The sequence below is a fragment of the Carcharhinus amblyrhynchos genome, chromosome 18, assembly GCF_965287045.1.
Source record: "Carcharhinus amblyrhynchos chromosome 18, sCarAmb.v2.hapA, whole genome shotgun sequence".
NCBI lineage: Eukaryota > Metazoa > Chordata > Chondrichthyes > Carcharhiniformes > Carcharhinidae > Carcharhinus > Carcharhinus amblyrhynchos.
The window spans coordinates 33,802,397-33,828,228 of record NC_137341.1 but is presented as its reverse complement, the minus strand read 5'-3'; the positions used below and the strand labels follow the sequence as shown (position 1 = coordinate 33,828,228).

At 40.4% G+C, this 25,832-nt stretch overlaps 1 protein-coding gene across 2 annotated transcripts in view; it reads left to right on the top strand.

Moving 5' to 3' along the window:
* adcy9b (adenylate cyclase 9b) overlaps window positions 1-25,832 on the top strand; it is a 134,990-nt gene that overhangs the window by 84,544 nt on the left and 24,614 nt on the right. For both annotated transcript variants that reach the window (XM_080206736.1, XM_080206735.1), the window contains exons 2-5: window positions 8,519-8,706; window positions 21,788-21,892; window positions 22,832-23,031; window positions 25,265-25,367. In XM_080206736.1, the coding sequence (XP_080062862.1) occupies window positions 8,519-8,706; window positions 21,788-21,892; window positions 22,832-23,031; window positions 25,265-25,367 (596 nt within the window). The remainder of the gene's footprint in view (window positions 1-8,518; window positions 8,707-21,787; window positions 21,893-22,831; window positions 23,032-25,264; window positions 25,368-25,832) is intronic.

Below are 25,832 nucleotides of genomic sequence, written 5' to 3'. Positions count from 1 at the left end.
TCGTAGGTATATAAGGAGTATAGTGGAGGGCTGACAACACAGCCTTGTGGGCCACCGGTATTGAGGATGATTGTAGAGATGTTATTGCCTATCTTTACTGATAGTAGTCTGAGTTAGGAAGTTCAGGATCCAGTTGCAGAGGGAGGACCTGAGCCCCAGGTGACAGAGTTTGGAGATGAGTTTAATCGGAGATGGTCAAAACCATCTGGAATTGTAACAGACTGAGGACTAAATTATCCGACAGACCAAATTATTGGGATGCAGAAACATCTATTGAAATACAATAATTCTGGAAAATAAAATTATTTTGTGCTGCTCATTAACTGTCATTCCAGCCCATAAAAACGGAAACAGTGCTAGCCACAGTGCCATTTAGCCCATTAAATCTGTACCAATTACAATTCCACCCTGGCCCTATTCCCAAAATCCCACACATTTATCCTGCTAATCGCCCTGACACTAGAATCAATTTAGCATGGCTAATCCCCATAACCCACACATCTTTGGACTGTGGGGGAAAATGCAGATGTAAGAGCTTCTGGCTATCAGTGAGATCCAGGGCAAACACATTTGCAGTTTGGCCTGAAGAGCTTAAACTTGGTCATTAAACTGAAGGCTGAGTGGTGGACCTGGCAACACAACAGGGAGAGAGAATGTTACGTGGATACTTTGTTCTAGGAGATTGTCATGTCCCTTAAGAGTCTTCTGTTTTGGCCTGTAGTTAGGGACAGAAAGGTGTGACTGCAAGTGAGGCAAGTAAGGGGATCGAGAAGGTAGAAACGGAAGAGTCTTACTCTTGCAATTGTCCAGCATGTTTGTGGTGCATGTAGACTGTATTAAGGCTAGAAAGACAATGGCTAGCATTTAAAACATGATTTGCAATAAATTTACGTTCCTTTTAAAGTATAAAATGTCAGCAGGAGAGGTAGTGAGAGATGATGCATTTTGGAAGGTCTAATCCAGATAGGACTGTAAGTGGATGAGCAAATTGAGCATGACACTGTAATATAGAAACCAGTTCAAGTGGGGAGAGCTAACAAGAATGTGTAAGTAGTTAGGGAGATGGGCGCAGTTCTCTGAAGCCAGGAGCAGGAGTCCAGAAGACTGGTTGTCTGCCCAGAGGGGACATCTATTCTGGGCTGGAGACAAACTTGAAGTGGGTGAGTGTTGGCAGTGGGAGGAGGATCCAGTGGATGTGGTCCCTGTTGGCATCAACAACATAGATAGGAGTAGAAAGGATGTGCTTAGAATACGAGCAGCTAGGGACTAAATTAACTGAACCTTATTGGTAATCTTTGAGCCATGAGCAAATTGGCTTAGGATACATTAGAGAGATACGTTTAAATGAGTGGCTTCAAGATTGGTGTGGGAGAAATGGCAAATGGAATTTAACCGTGGAAAGTGTGAGGTGATGCATTTTGGGAGGGACAGAATGGTAGAAGTAGATTGGGAAACAACATTAAAGATATTAAGGATAGAAAGACAATGATTAGCATTTAAAGATTTAAAACATAATTTGCAACAACTTTACGCTACCCCTGCTGATACTTTATACTTTAAAAGGAATGTGAGGTAATGCATTTTGGAAGGTCTAATACAGATTGGAAATATACAATAAATGGCAGAACCCTTTAGAGTATTGATAGGCAGAGGAATCTGGGTGTACGGATACATAGGTCACAAAGTGGCAATGCAGGTGGAGAAGGTAGTCAAGAAGGCATATGGCATGCTTGCCTTCGTTAGCTGGGGTGTTGAGTTCAAAAATTGGCACATCATGTTGCAGTTTTATAGAACTTTAGTTAGGCCACACTTGGAATACAGTGTTCAATTCTGGTCACCACAGTACCAGAAGGATGTGGAGGCTTTGGAGAGGATACAGAAAAGAGTTACCAGGATGTTGCCAGGTATGGAAGGCATTAGCTATGAGGAGAGGTTGGAGAAACCTGGTTTATTCTCACTGGAGTGATGGAGGTTGAGGGGCGACCTGATAGAAGTCTACAAGATTGAGAGGCATGAACAGAGTGGATAGTCAGAAGCTTTTTCCCAGGGTGGAAGAGTCAATTCCTAGGGGGCACAGGTTTAAGATGCGAGGGGCAAGGTTTGAAGAAGGCAGATTTTTTTACACAGTAGTGGGTGCCTGGAACCCATTGCCAGGAGAGGTAGTGGAAACAAATATGATAGTGATTTTTAAGGGGGTGTTGTAATAAGTACATGAATAGGATGGGAATAGAGGGAGATGGTCCATGGAAGGGTAGAGGGTTTTAGTTAAGTTGGGCAGCATGGTCGGTGCAGGCGTGAAGGGCCGAAGGGCCAGTTCCTGTGATGTAATTTTCTTTGAGGTGTCCAACCATGGCGAGGATTCTATTAGATCAAAGGGAGAGGGAGGTAAAACTTGCCAAAAAACGTTTTAAGCCTGAGGTTTGGAAGCTTTTTAAAATTCAGCAAAGGAGAGCCAAGAAATTGATGAGAGAATAGAATATTGAAGAAAACTAGTGAAGAACTAAAAACAGATTGTAAAAGCTTCTATAGGTGTGTAAAAAGAAAAAGGTGAGTGAACATAGAACACTATAGCACAAACAGGCCCTTCGGCCCACAAGTTGTGCCGATCACCTCTATACCTACCAAGCCATAGAACTATCTGTAATTCCCAATCCCATTAGATCCCATATAGTCATCCAGAAGTCTTTTAAAAGACCCCAGCGAGTTCGCCTCTACCACTACCGACGGCAGCCGATTGCACTCACTCACCACCCTCTGAGTGAAAAACTTACCCCTAACATTCCCTCTGTACTTGCTTCCTAGCACCTTAAACCTGTGTCCTCTTGTAGCGACCATTTCAGCCCTGGGAAATAGCCTCCGAGAATCCACCCTAAATATTCCTCTCAACATTTTATAAACCTCTACCAGGTCGCCTCTCAACCTTCGTCTCTCCAGGGAGAAAAGACCTAGCTCCCTCAACCTACCTTCATAAGGCATGCCTCCCAATCCAGGTAACATCCTTGTAAATCTCCTCTGCACCCTCTCAATAGCTTCCACATCCTTCCTGTAGTGAGGCAACCAGAACTGCGCGCAGTACTCCAAGTGGGTCTGACAAGGGTCTTATAAAGTTGCAGCATTACCTCCCGACTCCTAAACTCAATCCCTCGATTAATGAAGGCCAGTACACCATATGCCTCCTTGACCACATCCTCCACCTGCAAGGCCGATCTAAGAGTCCTATGTACCCGGACCCCAAGATCCTTCTGCTCTTCAACACAGCTAAGACTCCTACCCTTGATATTGTACGCCTGCATCCCATTGGTCCTGTCAAAATGGACCACTACACATTTATCCATGTTGAAGTCCATAGACTCATTACAGATAGGGCATGGAGAATTTATAAATGGTACTAAGGAAATGGCAGAGAAACTAAATAAACACTTTATCTTGTGATGTTAGAGTACCTTTAAGTGATTTTTTTAAAAAAATCATGATTTCTTCAGTGTCAGGTTCAGTAGTTTCTTAGTTCACAGCATCGGTGATGTCATTGTTGCCAACTTGACTGGAATTGTCCTTTTATTGCTGCTTAAGTAGGATTGTTTCTGTTTACTGTGGATTAGTTTACGATATTGCATTGTAAAGAGAAAAATCCATTGTTTTTGGACAGTTTTTGTTTTATTTCCTGTGAGTTTAAGGCTTCAATTTTGAGAGTTCTAAAATTGGAGTTTAGTTGCTAGTTTTAGCAGGGGCATCAAGGAAGAAAGAAGTTGAAGTCTCTGTCTCCCTATGCTATGTAGAAATTCTGCTGGTTATCTTAGGGCATGTTTTTGCCTTCTGGAAGGAAAGTGCAGCCTTCAAAAAGACTCTTATCAAGTGAGGTTTTAATGTATGCTGTGTTAAGCCTGTTAAAAAGGTTTTGTCCATGAAAGGTTTTGGTTTGTTGAACAGCCTTAATGTTCAATTAAGGGTTAATACATTATTGTGGTTGTTTTCTTTTTTTGTTTGTAATTGTTAAAAGGTATTGCTAATTTTCTTTCTATACATGTTAACTATATTCTTAAATAAACTTTGTTTAATAAAAGCTCTCGAGTGGGTTGTTGAATCATTCCTGATGTGAAACAAATCCTGCTTACCCTAGCTAAATTCAAGATGCAAAACTTATGGTTTGGATGGTCTCCGTGAAGTACTTTGGAGTTTCTAACCTGACCCATAACAGTCTTCATAGAAAAATATACAAAAACTTCCCTGAAATATTGGAGAGCCTACAGACTAGTCAATGAGGACTAAAGGTATTAGCTTTTTTAAAAAATAAGTGCTTGAAAAATTAATGGGACTGGAAGTTGATAAAACTCCTCAACATTATGATCTACATCCTAGAGTGTTGAAAGAAGTGGTTATAAAGATAGTGCATGTATTGTTGACAATCTTTCAAAGCTCAATGAATTCTAGAATGTTTCTGCAGATTGGAAGGTAGCAAATGTGACCCCACCGTTTAAGAAATGAGTGAGAGAGAAAACAGGGACCATACAGGTCTGTTGGCCTGACATCAGTAGTAGGAAAATAGCTAGAATCAGTTTCAAAATACATGATAACCAGGCACTGAAACAATAATGTTGAGATTTAGCAGAGTCAAGATAGATGTATGAAAGGGAAATCTTGTTTGACAAACCTATTGGTGTTTTGAAGATGTTGCTAGTAGGAATAGATAAGAGAGAACCTCTGGATGGGGTTTTGGATTTTTAAAGAAGTCTTGATGCAGTTGAATAGAGCCTTGGTGAGACTATACCTGGAGCATGGTATGCAGTTTCGTCTCTCAACCCAAGGAAGGACCAGAGTGCAAAGGCAATTCACCAGACTAATTCTTGAGATAGTGGGATTGTCCTTTGTAGAAAGATTGAGGAGACTAGGCCTGTAGCGTTTTCCAAGGCGGCCTTCACGACACACGACAGCGCAGAGTTGCTGAGCAGACACTGATAGCCAAGTTCTGCACACAGAAGGACAGCCTCAACTGGGATCTTGGGTTCATGTCATATTATCTGTAACCCCCACAACTTGCCTGGACTTGCAAAATCTCACTAACTTTCCTGTCTGGAAACAAAACACATCCTTTTAACCTGTTCTTAATGCTCTCTCCACTCACATTGTCTGTACCTTTAAGACTTGATTAGGTGTAAAGACTCGCATTCTAATCATTATTCATGTAAATTGAGTTTGTGTCTTTGTGCCCTGTTGTGATCAGAACTTCCACTCACCTGACGAACGGACAGCCTGTTCCGAAAGCTTGTGGCTTTTGCTATAAATAAACCTGTTGGACTTTAAGCTGGTGTTGTGAGATTTCTTTCAGTTGCAATGATGGCAGGAAAGAACAATATGAAAACACAAAGCTGCACTGATGTCTGCAGCTGAAACTGCCATTGATTTCTTTTTTTGTCTTGGTGACTCTGGGGGTAGGGGAAATCTCTCAGCAGTGTGTCAAAATTGCTGGCAACTTCTACTTGTACTGGTGTGAGAACTGTGATCCAATTGCAGTGCTTCAGCTAAGAGTCCTGACTTGAATTGTAATTTTCAGCTGCTGCTCAAGGCTTTTTGCTGACTATGACTGCCACCATGTTATATTATTCCTTTCCAAATGAATACAGATGAAGCTGAAAGGCAGACCTAGAGGTTAAACAGAGGTTTAGCGGAGACTTGTTACCTTAGCTTGCACGTGCTAATGACTGCAAGAGAACTGAATTACATGATATTCCGATCTTCCTGTGCTGTCATACATGTTAGCATGAGCATATATTTAAATACTTGTATTTAACGTACTAACAGATAGAAGCCCCAAGTTTACTTCTCTGAAGTACCATTCCACTTTCGTTCTGAAATCATCGATCATCTCCACTTCCACCAGCCTTGTGGGAATGCATTCCAGGTCATTACCACTCACAGCATTAAAAAAAAAACTTCCTTGTATTCCCACTTGCATATTGCCCAAAAAACTGAAATTTGAGAGGAACTGTTGAAAGATAGAATCTGTGATTCATGGGTTCTGTGAATCCAAAATCAAAAACACTATTCAAAATCAAAGGCAACGGAAGAGATTCCCAACTTCTGAGGAGGCATCTCACTCCTCAGTGTCGCTGGGAAAGCTTTTGTTAGGATCTTTCTTAAAATACTCCAACTACTTGCAAACTGAACATACCCATAAGCATAATGCAGTTTCAACACAATGCTGGATCTGCTGTGGACATGATAATTCTCCATATGTTAGCTATAAGAGAAGTGTAGCAAGCAGGTCATGCCCTTTTACCTTGCTTTTGGCTATCACACAAGCATTCAATACTATCAGCAGAGCAGGGCTCTGCAAGATAATGGCAAAAATTGGCTATCAAAGCTGCTTGGTCTCATTCGCTCTTTACATGACAACGTGCATTAAGTTCAGCTCCATCTCAGACAGTTTTGAAGTAATGAATGGAGTAAAACAAGGCTCTGAGCTAGCCTCACTCTTATTTGGTATCATCTTCTCCATGCTCCTGATCTTTGCCTTTCCTGCAAATATGAATGGAGTGTACTTAGACATTAAATCAGATAGCAAGTTCTCTAATTTATCAGGACTGAAAGCAAAGATAAACAGTGTCTGATCAGAGAACTGCTCCACGCTTACAATGCTGAGCTACTTATCCTTGTAGCGACTCAGCCACAAAAACTTGTGGACTTGAATGAGTCCATGACCCGTAATGTTATCCCTGTCAAAATGACAAGAAAGTAAAGAATCCCTACAGTACAGAAGGAGGCTATTGAGCCCATCAAGCCTGCACCGATGACAATCCCACCCATGCCCTATCCCTGTAACCCCTGCTACTCATGCTGACACTAAGATAAATGGCTTATAGGAGACAAATAGTAAGGGAAATAAAAATCTGGGATAAAACAAAACATATGTATTTTGTTTATCCCATGCTGGTACCATGGATAGAACTGCTGCCTCACAGCGCCAGGGATCCGGGTTCAATTCTGACCTTGGGTGACTGAATGGAGTTTGCGCATTCTCCCTTTGTCTGCATGGGTTTCCTCCCACAGTCTAAAGATGTGCAGGAAGCATGCAAGGTGTTGTTGATCACACTAAATAACACTCCATTGGGAATGGTTAGCAAATTCTGATGCCTCACGTCCATGGTGACGGACAATCTATCCCTTGATGCAGAGTTTGATATAGACGTGGGGAAAGCAGCTGCTGGCTAACTCACAAAGTTGCATTGAATAACCTCGAGTTGATTCTTGGATCAAGGTGATGGTTCTATAAACAGCGTTCTCAGCATCTTGTATGGCTGTAAAACAGTGATTTTACAACTAACAGGAAATTAATTTGCATCTTTGTTTGGTGCATTTGTGTATATCCTGGCAGGACAAAATTACATCTGTGGCAGTCCTGAAAAGTAAAGCTACCAAGTATATTGACACTAAACAGAGGTGGCTTTGGTGAAATGGGCATATCTGCAGGATGGCAGATAGTCACATAACCAAGGATTTTCTGTTTGGTGAAATAGCCAGAGCCCGGTAACCAGTGGGGTGTACAAGGCCCCACTTTTAGGATGCTTGTATTTGCTCATCATCACAAATAGCCTGAGTCCCCTGGATTTTTGGTACTCACCTGATGAAGGTGCAGCACTCTGAAAGCTCAGCTCGTGGTTCCAAATAAACCTCTTGGACTTTAACCTGATGTTGTGAGACTACTTACTTGTTTGTCCCACTGCCACACCCAATGCTCAACATGATGAAGTGCCTCAGAAACCAAGTTGTTCAGCCAGAGAATGAATATGTTCAGCAGACAAGGTAATTGAAATAATTTCAGTTATATGATTGTTTCCTAAAGTATTTGTTTTATATACTAGATTGTACTCCAAAGTTAGTTCAGCTCCTCGTTACTCTGCCTGTTGATTTCTGAATCTCGGCTGCTGGTAGAGAATATGGAACATCCCAGAGACCTCTGGATCACTCTCATTATCCCTTCAGTAGTGGGTTTGTGTGATGTTGACGTGGGTCTGGGAAACAGATTCTTACACCACCTTTCCTAGATGTTAAAGGGAGAAAAAGCGCCAGCAGGAAATAAACCATGAGTTGAATTAGGTGCATTTAAAAGGGAAAGAAAGGTCTGTGGTGTTCATATTAGTACAATTGCTATTTTTATTTCAGCTCAGTGGCAATGAAAGCTTCCTTCACCTTGTGAATTTTAACTGCTCATTGGTATAAAAAATGTTTGTGGGCTGCTATAACCATTATCAAATCCAAATCCTGGACTGAACAGACTACTCAGTCAGCCATGTTGCATTATGCAACCTATTTTCTTTGGCAGCAATTTGAAGATCTCAGTGATGTCACTGACTTTGCTTTGAGAAATTCATTGCTTGCCCCACCAAAAAAGAACCTTTCTCTATGGTGCGCAGTTTGTTTTGGGTCACATTTCAGTTTGTTTTTGCAACATGTTTGAACTCTAGTTGCCTATTTATTGTGGAATAACATTTTGATTTGATAATCCTGTCTGTTTCCTTCACAGGATTGCAGACGTTCCTTATTTCTGGCCGAAAGCTAACTCATTCATTGTGTACCTGCTCCCATACAATATTATCTCACCTTGACGTGGGAGACTCGAGTCTTTTTACTGTTCCCAAGCAGCAGCGAGAAACTACAAGTGAGGCTGCTGCTGAAACGGGGCAAGCAAGCAATGTGATGGATAAAGCTAAGGTGAGTGTTCAAGCAGGTTCAACAAGACCATAGGTTGCATAGTGTGGCAATAATTGTAGAAGAGAATAGAGAAAGGAATTTTATTCCACAGTTAGCACTGGTTTGAAAATATATAACTGAAGAAGGGATTTTAGAACTATTTGAAAGCAAATGTTGATCTGGTTGAAAGAACCCACTTTGGAAATGTTACACAGACCTTGAGGGAATTGAATTGATGCAGTGAACCACTAGGCAACAACTATTTGTGCTATTCAATCTTGCCCTCGTTAAACACCACCCCCCCCCCCCCCCCCCCCAATATTTTTGATCACTTCACTTTATTTAAAAATCATCTTCTTCCATGCTGTTGAAACTTCCTGCAGCCTTGCCTCGTGTCCTCAATCATTTAACCTGATTAACTGGATATCCCAAACCCTAACTCTGCATCATCACAGCCCCCTTGTGCTCAGCAAAACTGTTCTTAAACCTTGCTACCTTCTTTCATTTCTTCTACTTTTAAAGCCCTTTTCAAAACCCAACTCTTCCTGACCTCCATTCAAATTTGAGAAGTACCTTGGAATATTTTACTCTTTTAGTATGTGAATGGAAGTTTTTTTTTAAAAGTAGCCTTGCGGAAAGACTTCCTCATTGTTTTATATTCTCATTATGATGTAAGCACTAAAATTTGAGTGTGAAAACATTTGACCGAGCAAAGTCATACTTGAAGACGAAATGCTAGAAACTAATTTCGGGCAAGTTTTAGAAAATAATTTTAAAGCCAGCCACATACTACTTTTGGGCACCTGTTCTTCAGTAACTTTAAACTGATGATTTTTAATTTTGAAAATGGCCAACATTGACGGTTGTGAGTCAAGCTGTGTGATGTCGAACTGCATATTTTATGTAGCCAAAAAAGCTTGTATCCTTTTGGTGACCTTATTAGAATTTATAATTTGCACAGATGTGTTGATTTTGTGACCGGGATCTCTGTAAAGAACATGGAGTTTGATTAAGTAAGATGATAAGGAAATCTCACTCAGTAATCATTCATCCCTTCTCAAAATCTTGATTTTGTTTTTATCCTTTGTATTTCAAATGGTCTACCCTATATTTTCCTGCATACAAATATACAGATTAATTATTTTCCTACATACAGATATCACATCATGAAATTAAAATGCACAAATAATGTTCCCTGATGACTTGATTTGTCAGCTGAGCCATACAGACATTAGGCAAGCTAAATCAGCTGCTAACCACATCACAGCCAATCAAGGTACCTATTGGGGATCTATAATAAAACTAGAGACAGGAGAAAGATTTTAAAATTAGGAACCAAAGGGGAGGAATGAATAGGAGAGCAATATATTTGCTTCATACAGATCAGTGATGAGGATATCCAAATAATATTAGAACTGTTAGAAGTTTAGTAAAGAATGACTGGGATAGTTCCAAGCCTTGAGAACCATGACCTAATGGCCCAAATGAAAATTTTAGGTAACATCTTCTAAATGAAACGTATCGAAGGTTGCATACAATAAGCAATATTTAATTTAGATAATAAGCAAGAGTGCTGAATGTAAGGACAACATTCACAAATTTCAAACAATATTTAAGATTACAGAATTCTCCTTCCCACAAAAGAGTGGTAATTGGGGTTGGGGGTTTGATGCTTTCCAGTAAAAACAACACTTTTCACTTCACAGTCAGTGAATTACTTTGTGGTTGTTGTTCATATAGGAAAATGCAGCAGCCCATCTGTGCTCAGCAAATATCCATGAACAATTATTATTGAAATTAATGATTGGTCTTTTTCATGTTCATGGGATATGCCAGAGCAAGCGCCTCTTCAAACAGTGTCATAAGATCTTGGACAGTCACCTGATTAGGTGCCTTGATTTAACATCTCTTCTGATGCTCAACATCTCTTACCAATGCAGCACCTTTTTGTTACTGCGCTTTTGAATCAGCCTATATTTAAATTTGTGTCCTGGATTGTTACTTGAGTACACAGTGACTCAGACATTGGTCTCTGAGTCAAACTAACATTTTTATGTAAGTATGATGGGAAATATAGGACTTCAACCCAATCTGATTGAAACTACATTTGAACCGTGGAGATTTGAATGTTTTTAATTTTACAGGGTGGATGGAGCACCTTGTATGACACCACTTGGTATTCTAACAAAGGGGATGAAGTATCAAATACTATGCAGTCAATTGTCCAAATCAGTATAATTAATTGCCAAGGTCATTGTGTAGTGTGTTGTCTTCATAAAAGTTTTTCAGGCATGCCCATGGTGCGCCATTTAAAAAGGGAGCAGAGGGGTGTTAGGAACTAAGTTCTCACAGTTGGCTATTGATCAGAGTAAAGCTCTGCCAGCTGTTTGACTCTTGTGATGTTAATACTCTCTCCAGATGCAATGTGTTTTGCTTCAGCTATGCTGATTGCTCTATTTTGCAAGTCATTGGCAAAGCAACCGTGGGCTGCAGCCAGTCTATACTGTTGGCAAACATTCAGATAATATAAAAGGCAGTCTGTTTTTAAGCAGTTTATATTAATTTCTTATTCTACCTCCATAATAAAATAAATTTTAGGAAGAAGATTAAGTAGGCATCCTGATAATTGGGCCCTACTTATGTTGTTCTAATTAGCCATCAAGGGGTGCCTGACGTTCATCCTGATGCCGTGTATTTTGCTCAGTGTGGCAGTGTTTAATTGTTATAGTCATTGTTTAACCTTTAACTCCTGTGCATGTTAAACAATATACTAAATAATTTTACAGTACAATGATGTGTTGCTTCACTACAAAGCAAAAATACTTGTAACAGCACCAAAAGCAGTATAAATACCTTAAATAATTAGCATGTAAATAAGGTTAGAAACATGGAAAATGTATGGCATTGAAGGTGGCTATTTGACCTGTTGTTTCAGTGTTGGCCAGTAAGGAGCTTATCCTACTTTTCCAGCTTTTGATCTGTAGTCCTTTTGGTGATGACACTTCAACCGCATTATCTAAATATGTTTTAGATAGAGCAAGGGCTTCTGCCTCTGCTGCCCTTTAATCCAATGGGTTCCAGGCCCCACCACCTGGGGTGAAAAAATTTAATTCTCCTATGTTCTACCTGCTACTTAGTTTCAAACTATGCCCCCGATTACTTGTCTCTCTGCCAAGAGAAATAGATCCTTCCTATCAACTCTTTCTAGGTCCCTTATAATTTTATATGCTTCTACTAAATCTCCTCTCAATTTCTCTCTGCTCAGAAAAAAACACGAGTTTATTAAATGATTCCTCATAGTTAAAATTCTCCATTCCCGACAACATCTTTGTAAATCTTCTCTGTACCCTCTCCAGTGTGATAACCAGACTATATGCAGTACTCTAGCTGTGGCCTAACTAGTATTTTATATAGTTCTAGACTGAATAATCCACCTGCCCTTGTACCTTGTCTAATGAAGAAAATTATCTGTCTGCTGACTTAACCACCTGTTCTGTTACTTTCAGGGACCACTGAACGTGCACTCCAAGTTTCCACTATTACTCTACATTTCTGTGTTCTACCATTTATTGTATATGCCCTTGCCTTGTTATTCCTCACAAGCTGAATTCCATTTGCGCTTTTCTACCCACCTGGCCAGTCCATTCGTCTCTTCCTGCAGTCTACACTTCTATATTATTTGCAAATTTAATCATCCCTTATATTTAAGTGTGGGAAATACTTAGCAGGTCTGGCAGCATTTTGGAGAGAGAAATACAGTGAACATTTTGAGTAAATGACTTCAGAAAGTAAAAATGTGATGGGTTTTTAGTACATTACAACACAGTACAGGCCCTTGATGCTGTTGAAAGCTGGGAGGGGGAGGAAGAACAAAAGGGACAATCGGGGGATAAGCAGAGGGCAGGAGAGATTAAGTAACAGAGATGGTCTCACCCTTTCCTCTCCCTTCAACAAATCGTCACCTTCCCATGCAATCCCATGAGGTGTAGTATCTACCACTTTACGTTCTCTCTCCTCACTATCCAGGGTCCCAAGCACACCTTCAGGTGACGCACTGATTTACTTACACTCAGTTCAGTAAACTGTATTCAGTGCTCACATGTAGCCTCTCTACATTGGGGAGACTAAATTGGGGAGATTGGAATACTACTTTGCAAAACAAATCTGCTCAATTTGCAAGCATGACTGTAGGTTTCCAGTTGCTTTATATTTTAACTCTCCACCTAACATTCATGCTCACATTCCTGTCCTCCCTTTGCAATGTTCCCGTGAAGCTTAGCCCAAGCTCGAAGAACAGCACCTCATCTTCCAGTTAGGCACACTGCAATCTTTGGGATGCGATTTCAGACAACGAACCTTGGCCCCCATTTTGCCAAATGCTCTCTGAATCTTGTTTTTCATGTTTTTGGGCAGAGCTTGTTGTCCTGCTGTCCACAATCACTCTGGACCAATGTTTTGATTCTTTACTACAACTGTTACCACTCGCATTGCTTTTTGTTTCATGACATCTTTGTCATTTAATATCTCCTACACTCTTCCTTGTCCCAAGCCGCCTTTTTCATTCGTCCTTTGGTCCAATTTGCCATCTTCCCTTTGTTCCTGTGAGAGTTTATTTTTTGTGTGGACCTTGTTAAAAAACCTTGCTAAAATCCATATAATCTACATCAAATGCACAACTCTCGTCCACTGCCCTTGTTATCTCCTCAAGAAAAACTTGTTAGATTCATCAGACATGATCCATCCTTAACAAATCCTTGCTGACTGTCTTTGATCTATGCCTTTCTAAATGAAAATTCATGCTGCCCCACAGAATTTTTTCTGCTAATATTCCTACCACCAAAGTTGGTCTAATTGGCCTGCAACTAATTGACCTATCCTTTTCCCCCCTTTTTAAGTAACAGTTTATTGTTAGCAGTTACCTAGCACTTTGTCTGTAGAAAGAGATGAGAAAATGATGGCGAGAGCCTCTGCATTTCCTCCCTTGTTTCTCTTACCAGCCTGAGATAGATTTAATCGGGACATAGTAATTAATCGGCTTTTAAAGTTGCTCTTGCTAGGTTTGATGTGCCAAACTAGTCTCTGCATTGCTGCCTAATTTTGTGAAGATGCGTGTTCATTAAGAACCATGCCCATGTCTGCTGCTTCCACACACTGGTTCCTTTTACTTTTGATCTCTTACAGGTCCAACTCTGCCCATAATTATCCTTTAATTCTTTCAATTTGTAAAGCCTCTTTGGATTTTCCTTGCCACTGTTTTTCATGCTTTTTCTTTCCTTTCTTAGTTGTCTCTAATTTCACCTGCACACTGTGTTCCTAGCTTTCTACAGTATTGAGTGCTCTCCATTGATCATAACCATCCCTATTTATGATTTCTATTATCCTACCCTGAATGTTTTTTGACATTTACAAAGTCTAGATTTGGGAGCCCACACTTTTTGTTTTGAACCCCTTGAAAATCTCCCACTAAACTGCCACTGATTTGCATTCAGCTTGCTGTACCCTTGTCCCTTTTTGCCAATTTATATTGCAGCCGAGTAAAATTGGCCTTTAAACTTTTGGTCTAACTTTGTCTTTTCTATACCTACTCTAAATCTAACTGGCTCATCTACGTTCTGTAAAAACCCAAGTCCAGAATTGCCCCATCTCTTGTTGGGCTTGCTATCTATTGGGGGCACCCTCTATCTGATTTGATTTTGATTTGATTTATTATTGTCACGTGTATTAGTATATAGTGAAAAGTATTGCTTGTGCACTATATAGACAAAGCATACCATTCATAGAGAAGGAAAGGAGAGTGCACAGAATGTAGCCATAGCTAGGGTGTAGAGAAAGATCAATTTAAAGCGAGATTTGTCCATTGAAAAGTCTGATGGCAGCAGGGAAGAAGCTGTTTTTGAGTTGGTTGGTACATGACCTCAGACTTCGTATCTTTTTCCCGACGGAAGAAAGTGGAAGAGAGAATGTCCAGGGTGCGTGATGTCCTTAATTATGCTGCCGGCTTTTCTGAGGCAACAGGAAGTGTAAACAGAGTCAATGGATGGGAGGCTGGTTTGAGTGAAAGACTGAACTTCGTTCGTGACCCTTCGTAGTTTCATGAAGTATTGGTCAGAGCAGGAGCCGTACCAAGCTGTGATACAACCAAAAAGAATGCCTTCTATGGTCCATCTGTAGAAATTGGTGAGAGCTGTAGAGGACATGCCAAATTTCCTTAATCTCCTGAGAAAGTAGAAGCATTCATTGGTAGGCTTTTTTTAACTATCTTTTGCACAGGTTTCATTACAGATAAAAGGGTAGTTGAAATCCCTTCCGAAAACTGCTCTATTAATTTTGCACTTTCAGCAATTTGCCAATATACTTGCCCTTCCATTTTCTACTGTTCGTCAACAGTGACTGCATAGTTTTGTGCTCAGTTAAGCGCGTACGGCCTCGTGATGATCCTTCTGGCATATCATCTCTTTCACAGCTTTGATTTTTTTTTTGACCCAATATTGCAACTGCAACCCCTTCCCTTCTATTTAAAAACTTAGTCACCAGGAAGATTGAGCTGTCACTTCTGCCACGTTTAAGCCATGTTCCAGCATTAGCTATCTTCTACTCCACGCATCAAACTGCCCCTTCAGCATATCACCTTATTCACTGGACTCCTTGTAACAAAAGAACATAAGAAATAGAAGCAGGAGTAGGCCATCTAGCCCTTCGAGCCTGCCCCGCCATTCAATAAGATCATGGCTGATCTGTCGTGGCTCAGTTCCACATTCCCGCCCTCTCCCCATAACCCATAATCCCCTCGCTTATCAAAAACCCATCAACTCACGTCTTAAAAATATTTAGCGAGGCAGCCTGCACCACTTCAACGGGCAGAGAATTCCAGAGATTCACCACCCTTTGAGTGAAGAAGTTCCTCCTCAACTCCGTTCTAAACCGCACCCCCCCCCCCCCCCCCCTTTATCTTGAGGCTGTGCCCCCTAGTCCTACTGTCCTTTCTGAGCAGGAAGAGTCTCTCCACCTCTATCCTATCCATCCCATTCATTATCTTATACGTCTCAATGAGATCTCCCCTCATTCTTCTAAACTCTAACGAGTACAAGCTTAGTTTATTCAGCCTCTCCTCATAGCTCAACCCCCTCAACTCCGGTATCAGCCTAGTAAACCTCCTCTGCACTCCCTCCAAGGCCAAAATATCCTTGCGTAAGTGCGGCGACCAAAACTGCACACAGTACTCCAGCTGCGGCCTCACCAATGCCCTATACAGCTGCAGCAAGACCTCCCTACTTTTATATTCAATCCCCCTAGCTATGAAGGCCAGCATCCCATTAGCCTTCCTGACCACCTGCTGCACCTGCAGGCTGGGTTTTTGCTACTCATGCACAAGGACCCCGAGGTAGTAAATACCATTAGTCATTGAATAGTTCCTCAGCTAAAATACCACATGGGACAATGCTTTTGTCATTTTCATTGAACAATTCCTTCGTCTATTTTTTTGCCTTTGGGCCTCTGAATTACTAGTTCAGTGACGTTACCACCACACCATCATCTCTCCACAATGAATAAGATTTAGAGAGTGAGATCTTCTTCAGATTCTCATTATCTGTCTTGTTCTCACTGTTTCTTTGACAGTCACCCAATCCCACACTGCCTGCACATCCTTAAGCTGTAGGGTGATCACTTCCTGAAATGTGTTAACCATGTAGTGCTCAGCCTTGTGGATGCACCACAGTGATCCCACCTGCTGCTCAAGCTGTAAAAGCCAGACCGAGTTTCTCCAACTGACAGTTTTTCTGGCATGGTTGTCCTGGGCATGAGAAGCATTTGGTTTTTCAAATGGTACAAGATGTCCTTTGGACAGGACTCAGGTGCCCAGTCATGCCCCTACTTATTGTAATACTAAATATGTTTCTTAGTCAAAGTCACTGCTCTGACTTTGCGCTTTACTGTTTTTTCCTCAATCAATCACCTTGGCTTTGCTGAACATAATTTGTCGCCTCTGTTTAAATCCATATTCTGTTCTAGGCCTTATTCTGTTCTATTTGTGATGGGAAGAGAAAGCTGGAAATATCCAATAATATGCTTAATTGTCATGAAGTTCTAAAGACAAAGTCAAGTGAACCTTCATTCATAGGATGGTTTTGTCAAACGTGAATTCAGAGTGACGGCAGATATTCTCCATTTACCCTGTGGTCAGATCCATGGGTGAATCGCCATTGGTGGGAGAGCTACAAAATGCAATCGAATGAAAATGACAAATGCAGTGTCCCACGTGGTATTCCAGCTGAGGTCTTCAAAGCTGGTTCTCTCTCCCATGCTAAGTTTGTGTTGCTTGTATGAGCACACTAAGTCTCTGAGCATCAATGTTTAGAAGCTCCACACCTTTTTAAAAAGTATTCTGCCCTTCTACACCGTGACCAAAGTGAATAACCTCACTTCCCCACATTAGACTTCATCTATCTACTTAACCAGTATAGACTACTTAGCAGCCTTTGTATCATTCTTGCAGCTTACATTTCTCTCATAGCTTTGTATCATTAGAAAATGTAGATATGCTATACTGTCTCTTCACCCAGGTCACAGATTATAAATAGCTGACGTTTAGCACTGGTTCCTGCAGTACTTCACTAGTTGCAGCTCTCCACCCTCTGAAGCTACCCTAGTTGTGCCTATTCTTTGTATTCTGTCTGTTAACTAATCCTTTGTCCATACTAACATACTATCCTCAACTTCAGGAATCTTGCTTATTAACTTCATGTAGTACCTTAGTGAATTACTTCTGGAAACTCCCGGTGTACTACATCTTTTGGTTTATATTTTATTGACCCTACTCGTTACAGCCTCAAAACTAGTTCATATGCTTGTCAAATATTATTTCCTTTAATAAAACTGAAAGGGTTAATAATCACACGTGAAAATCTTTCAAGCTGCTATGAAAGAAACCATGGGTTAGTATTAAAGCTGACCCAGACAAGAGTTGAGGCCTAGTTACAAGGGAGGAACCATAGAATATAGATTCTTTTATCTAACCTTTGCATCTGAAAAAAAATCATTAAATCAGGCATCTGGACATGGGAAAAGTAATTGTTACCTACAAATCCAGACAAGCTGGGATGTCAAGGATAACTTGTAACAATGGTTAGCTAGCTAATAGCTGATTAAACCTCACGCTGAGTGGAAATCATAAGTAAGCAGGTGTGCAATGGTAGTGATTAGTTTTAACATTTGTATCTTATGCATGATATAACCCTAACCAATAATTAAGCGGATAGAGATAATTCCTGTAGCTTGATTGGTATATATTAATTATCTGAAACTACCTGCTTGTGTAATCCTGAATTCTGTACTCTGGCCACTAGCTGGCTTCCAGGGTCCTTGCTATGTTGCTCCAGTAAACAGCTGTTGTGAAAAGCTCTGTGACTTGGCCTGGCTACTTAAAGGGAACAAAGTTGTAACAAATTAAAAGGCTTAATACCAAAAAGCCTCAAACAAAACATGTTGACTGTCTGATCATACAGTGTATTTAGAGAATCATAGTTAAGACGTCCTCAATAATAGTATTCCAGCATTTTCCTGATGACTGTTAGGCTGAATGGCTTGTAGTTCCCTGTTTTTCTCTTCCTCTCGAATGTGACACTTTCAAACTTCCAATCTACTGAGACCGTTCCAGAATTTTGAAAAAAATCATTTAAACCCCTAGAAGGAAAGGAAAGAAAAAAAATACATCCTCTATGTTGGATTTGTCAGGTTACCCAAATAGGGTGATGGAGCATTCCCTTTTTATTAAGAAGCAATTACTTTAATATGTTACATAAGCTATGCGGATAGAGAAAAGGACAGAACCAGTGACAGGTGAGGCTGGTTTACTGATCCTGGAGGATAAATGGATGTATGGCGCAGATCACTGTTGATCCCTGTTGTTTGTGTTAGCAGCCTTTAGATCTCTAGCCAAAGTATCGTTCTCCAGGTTTTCCCTTATTCTTCCCTGGTTTTCCTCTGAAGAAGGTAGCTGTCTGAGCACTGCTCCTTTAACCCCTGAGCACCCATTAGTATACTATGTTTATGGCTTGTTGTTTATACAATATCAGTTACTTGTTCAGATAGCTCTGGCTATTGACCACAGAACAGGTATCCAAGATGTCACCACCTCCACCACTAACTTTGGTTATTTTTTAGCTTATCCCATGTGGAGTACCATTTGTTAATTCATGCTAGGCACTCATGTTAGGGACCAGACCAGAGACTCAAGGTATATTGTGCAGTTAGCTCAGACCCCAATTTTTACATTTGATTTTGGCATTAGAGTGAGTTAAAGTGTTTCACTCCAGGTATGATGCAACATTCTCATTAGGAAGTTTTCCTCAAAACAAAACAAGCTTTACTTAACATAATTAGAATGTAACAAAGAATTAGCATAACTTTTACCAATTAAATTGCTTAATCATTACAAAATTCTTAACAGCTGTCTCCAATTTAGCAGCGTCTGCTATAGACAGAAATCCCTCCTTTAGAACCAACTTGAACAGAAAGCAAGGATGCTTATGTGGGTGTTAAATTTCCAGCCTTTGAACACCTCTGGATAGAGATCCGGTCAGCAATTTCCAGAGAATGATATGTTCCCAAACAGTAGCAGAGAAATAAATTTAGTCTCTTGCAGCTCCCAGCATCCAAACTTCAGAGACAGAAAGGATACCTCTCTGCAGCTGCCCAACAGCAACCAATTTTGAATTTTCTGTGTAAGCCAAGCTCTACATAGCTATATACCTTGCCTGTCAGTCAATCTAATCAAGCCCTCCTCTGCAAAACCACTAAAAAAGAACAACATTGGTCCAGATTAAACCAAATGTTCTGGCTAAAAGAAACAATTATGTTGTTGCAGTAACTGTACAGGATGCCGGTTATAGACCCACGAACACCGGTAAAATGGAAAGGACTGCTAAAAACATTTTGCACAGAAACATGACTAAAATACATCTCTTAGAGGCACAGTATCATCACAGTCATATAATTAAGAGGGTACAAGATGCCATTCTATTGACTTGAGAATGTCAGTATGGAAACCTGTACCAGGAGAATTCCTGATGCCACTATTTTCCATGGGTATCATTGTTTACCACTGTGTGGTTGCTAAGAATGTTTTTTCCCCAAAAGGACAAAGTCAGCATAAGGCCTTCCTCTAGCTGTTTATAATACTATGCCTGTTAATTCTATAATATTCTAAAGACTGTTTCTTCCATGCCCCATGTGCCCAATGATTTGTGGGTTGAGAATTAGCTTGTTCAGTCACATAAAATGACACCCATGTTAGGAGCTTGTGATTCTTTTGTAGAGACCATTCTCTAATAGAGAGAGAGTTGACGAGCGCTCATTTCACTTGATTCTGTGGAATTATTGATGAACTTTCCAACACTGTTTTTTCCTGTAAATTGACATGATGTGTTTGTGTGAGAAGTAACTAGAGTGTAACCTCCATGTTAAATGATAGTTTGGGATGGACACATTTGGGACCTTGAATTTCTACTTCGGAAATGAGGAATATAGTAGATATTGCACCTACTCATTTGTGTATCTATGGGTGTGCTTGCTTGGGTGTTAGCCTATCAGCCGAGATTCAACAAAATCTACCTAAATGTCCATAAGTTTTGCAAGCTGACTTCTGTGGTCCAACCAGGTCATTTTTTTGTGCATTTACAGGTTCACGTTGTTGCATAACAAATACAGTTGGGGAGAGTGTATCCTGTTCACGTGAGGTTTACTTTTTGCACTTAAACATTCCAGTGTTTCTTGCGTGTCCTTAATATCAGACCAGACTTTGTCCTTGTAAAGGTACTGTGCAGTATTAATGAGGGAGATAATCATTAGCAGGTGCATTGCATTTTGTACTTATTCTTGGGCTGGATTTTCCAACTTTTTTGGATGAACTGATTAAACTAAATCAAATGAACTATGGGACAAAGTAAAAGGGGCAGCAACTTAAAGGGACACTGGTCTCAACAAAAAACAAATCCCAACTACAGCTTAATATACATGTTTGATTACCAAGATTGCAAGATTACTGAGTGTTGCAATGCTTCCTGTTCATGTCTAATGTCAGACATTGTGCTCTCAGATTACACAAAAGGCTCGTTCTGACACACTATTGTACAATAATCACTATCTAGGTTAAATGCAAAAGTCTATACGTCAGGCTTGCTGTCTGGATCAGAGGCAGAATTATCTGTGGTTTAAGTATTATGCACTTTTCTGATTTATCAGATTGCAAAGGAGTTAAAATTTCGATTAATAGTTCATAAATGGATGAAACAGTGGACTATCCAGTAATTTCCAGTTCAACCTGCATCCTATCTTCTAGTAAGTGCTGCTGCTAAAGCTGTCATTAAAGCAAGTGTTTACAACTGCATGTCTATGCATTATTTATGTTCATAAGATCCATGATGAACAAAGCTTCCTCTTCCTGAAAGCTGTGTTCAAAAATGTTCAAATCCAACAGAAACTGAAGTTAGGCTTGTTGCTTCTGACAGAGGACTTCTTATTTTAGATTGAAGATTCTGATTTGGGATAGGTCACTCCGTAACCAAAGAATTTGAATCTAGTCCAGTGTAAATACTTGCTGTCTGCTATTGGCTCCAGCATAAAGCCATATGGGCAGCTGAGTGAACAGGGACCTAAAGCTGAGGTTTGATTTGGTGCTCTTAAGTTTTTTCCCCCTCTTGTGACGGCTGAATTTTCAAAGAATGAGTGATACATACTAAACTTTTGTGCACAGCAGAACGTTTGAGAGCTGATACAAATCACTGGAAATGCAGCACAAAAGGTGCTTTTGCTTCCATTTATTAACCAGAAAGCATCTCTCCTGTTAGGGGACCATTGTCTAGTTTAACTCATCTGTTTTGAGAGGGATGTGTGTAATCTGTGCCAATAACAGACCCTGAGAAGGGTGGTGTTCACTTTTATTTGCGATTAATAGATGGCGCATGCCATCATGCTGCTCAAACATAGGGGATATCACATCAGTTGAAATGAGACGGTGCATAGTGTTTCATGAACACTACTGAATAATATTTGAGGCTTCTTATAGTGATAGTCCTTTAATCAAACCCTGTATTTTGTTTTTCAGCCCATGTGTCCATCCTGTAACATCATGTTGCTCCCTGGATCCAATGTCAGTGCAGAGGAAAGTGCTGTACGAAATGGCTGTCAAGATGAGCGCAAAAATGCCAAGGTATCAATCCATAGCAAATGTAGACCCTGTAGTACAAAGACTTGGAACAGGATGCAATTTAAAAACAAATCAACCAGATGAAATTGGAGTTTTTGTTTTCTATCCAGTCCTATAATTTACTTAAGGTTTGGGCTTGGGCTCCAAGGTATTAATTACTGTACCATTGTCTCATGTGGTATGTTTATTAATAATTTGTACTATAACGGAAGTCATGAGAAAGCTAGATAAGTACATGATGGAGAAAGGACATAAATGGTATGCTGATGGGGTTAGATGAAGTCGAGTTGTTGAAGGCTCATGTGGCGCATAAACATTAGCACCGACCTAGTTGAGCCAAATGGCCTGTTTCTGCAAAATTTAAAGTAATATACTACAAATGCGTCAGTAAATTTAATTATGTTTTTCATCTTGAGCTAGAATTGTACAGATTATAATGATTTAAAGTTTACTTATTAGTTACAAGTAATGCTTACATTAACACTGCAATGAAGTTACTGTGAAATCCCTCCAGTCGCCACAGTCCAGCGCTTGTTTGGGTCAATGCACCTAACCAGCACATCTTTCAGAATGTGGGAGGAAACTGGAGTACCCAGAGGAAACCCATGCAGACATGGAGAGAACATGCAAACGCCACACAAACAGTGACCTGAACCAAGAATCGAACCCAGATCCCTGGCGCTGTGAAGTAGCTGTGCTAACCACTGTGCTACCATGCCGCCCTGATTTCTTAATCGGCATTGCTTGCAAGTTGTAATTGAGACACTTTACTTGAATACATTGTTTTCAGCATCAGCGCAAAATTTGCTTGTCCATGTTTTACATTGGGTGAATTTGCTGGAGGTTGCTAGAATTTGAGTGTATCGGTTAACTGTAACACCATCTATTACTCCCTTCTGTTCTGTAATGTGGTGAGGTCATAGAGCCCTTTCTCTCACGTAGGCACCAACAGCAGGGCGAAGTCTGAAGGCCCAAAATGGCCTGCTGAGTCCCCCAGAAGAAGAAAAGTTAAACAACAGTCAGACATCGCTGTTTGAGATGCTACAGAGTGAGAGGCAGCTGGATGGACTACTTCCACTACGCTCCAAGCAAATCCGGGAGAAAACGGACGCTCAGTTTGTCAGTGTCATTAAGGAGGACAGGTATGTTTTGTTTGGCAAGGTCATGAAGTGTTATGGGATTATGGTGGGTGAGAGAATTGAGGTACTGATTAGTTGTAATTGAATGGTAGAACAGGTTTGTGGGTCTTTTGGAGCAATGACAAGTGGTACTTCACACAGCTTTGCTTCCATTTTGTTGTCTTGCATCATACAGTGTGAGGTTCTCCTGCAGTTTTGAGTGGACAGGTATTTCCTGTCAGCTACAAGCTACTTCTAATCAGTAATACTAGCTTGATGCAAAGTAATGAAGTCCAACTACAGAATGCCAGTAATTCTAGAAATCTCATTTATAGATCTTCTGGATATATCTATGCTTTAAAGTTCTGTCATTTAGTCATTTTGAAGGCTGAAACAACATCTGAGATTTTACACTCTATCCTGATTGCCTATGAGCTAAAAGTTGAAAGGAAGAAACTTTTATGTGCTTAGCTGACAATGTACAGTTCAAGCATGCTGCCATATCTTGACTCAGCAATTCTGACACATAGTGGCATTTATTGTAAGCACGAAAGTTTAATGCAACCTACAAGGCAGGGGTGTGATGAAATGCTGTTTGTCTGCATGAGTGAATCTCCAGCAATTCAAGCTTCACACCGTCCAAACAGAGCAACCGCCTTGGATCAACACATCATCAACCACCTAAAATATTAACTCTGGCTACCAGCGGTGCAGTGTGGCAGCAGACTATCAATCTTTTTGGTAAAACAATTAATCTAAATCAAATCAACTGAGGGACAAATAAACATTCAGTTACTCTTTTTTGGCAAAACAATTAATTAAACCAAACGAAATTAGCTAAGGGACAAATCAAAAGGTGAGTCCCCAAAAAGAAGGGAAGTGCCTGAAACAAAAGACAAAGTAGAAATGAAACTTAAAACATCAAACCTGCAACTCTGCTACCTAGAAGAATGAGCAGGATACATAGCGATACCATCACCTGCAATTTTGTCTCCCAGGTGCATCATCCTGAGTTGCAACAGTATCGCAGTTCTTCTCCTGTTGCTGAGTCTTGGAACTCCCTCCCACTTTTTTGCCACATTCTTTGATTTTTCAGCTGCATAATAGAAAGAAATACTCAACCAATCTGGCAGCATCTACAAAAAGAGAAACAGTGCTTATGTTTCAGAATTGTGATGGAATCCTCTTTACTTCCCCGAATGAGTGCAACTCCTTCAACACTGAAGACACTCAACACTATCCAGGACAAAGCAAACCCACTTGATCAGCACTGATCCACCACTTTCAACATTCACTTCTTCCGCCACTGACACACAGTGTGTACCATCTATAAGATGCACAGCAGCAGTTTACAAGACTCCTTTAATAGCATTAATCAAACCCTCAGCCTCAACCACCTAGAAGGACGAGGACAAGAGGCACATGAGAACACCACCAAATCCTTTTCCAAGCCATACACCATCCTGATTAGGATCTTATTGCTGTTTATTCACTGCTAGGTCAAAATCTCAGAACTTCCCTTCTAACAGCACTGTGATTATAACAAAACAATGATGTACGTAGTTCAGTATCACCACCTCAAAGGCAATTGGGAATGGGCAATAAATGCTCACTTGCCAGTAGTGCTCCTGAATAAATAAGAAAAAGGTCGGTTGGTTAGAAATGTGACAGTTCTAAGCCAATTACAGAAAAGAGGGAAGTACAAAAGGGGTGGTACGTGTAGGATAGAAAGCAGAAGAGACTAAATTACCTCCAATGTGCACAAATCTTTGCTCTTGTATCCCCCTTCAAACTGCAATTGTTGTAGGTAACTTTTTTGAGAAACTCTCGCTTGGCCCAGCGAGAGCACTCTGAAACTTTCTGGGTACACGTAGGGCTTGAAATTAAAATGTACATTGATCCCGTGGGAGTGCTGCATTATCATCTTTAGGATGAGACAATAAATCAGGGTCCACTATGTCTTCATGTGGATGTGAAAGTTTCCATAGCCAAATTCAAATAGCAGTGAAATTCTTCAAGCATTCAAGCCAATATTCCTCATTCAACCAAAATTAAAGTTGCAATTCATTGTTGGTGAAGCTCTTCCAAATTTCCCAAAGAGACCAAAAATTATTTTTATTTGCAAATTTGTTTTTTTAAATTACGGTATGTCCATCTTATTATGTTTTTATTTTCCCATTTTCAAAATACAGGTTTTGGCAATGAATTTGAGCTTCTTTGACATACTCTGATTTGACTTGGTTTTTTCTATTTACAGACTAATGGATGAATACTTTTTCAAACCCCCTATTAACAAATTCAGCTTGAATTTCCTGGATTCAAGCTTGGAAAAAGCTTATAGAGGCAGCTATCAAGATGAGGTATGGGTATAGCTGCATTTGTTGATCTATTTACTTATTTGGATTAACTACAGTGTCTCTTGTGCAAGGCAGTCTTTTCGAAATACTAAGATAATCTCTTAATAAAGTGGTTTTTATTGTCAATTCACTCTGGAGTAATAACAATGTTTTGTGCAAACATTAGTATACATTTATTAATTCCATCGTCGCACCTCTTCTGGCCTGTCAGGGTATGTTGTTAAGCTTAGCTTGCCTACTATTTTTTTTAGTCCACTGACCTGTACCCTACTCTGCTGCCACCAAGTGGCCTTCCAGTGCTGTCCCCTCTCTCTCTCTCTCTCTGCCTCGCCTCTCTCTCTCTCTCTCTCCCCCCCCCTTGCCCCACACTCTCTCTCTCTCTCTCCCTCTCTCTCTCTCTCTCTCCCTCTCTCTCTCTCTCTCCCCCTCTCTCTCTCTCTCCCCCCCCACCCCTTTCGCTCTCTCCCT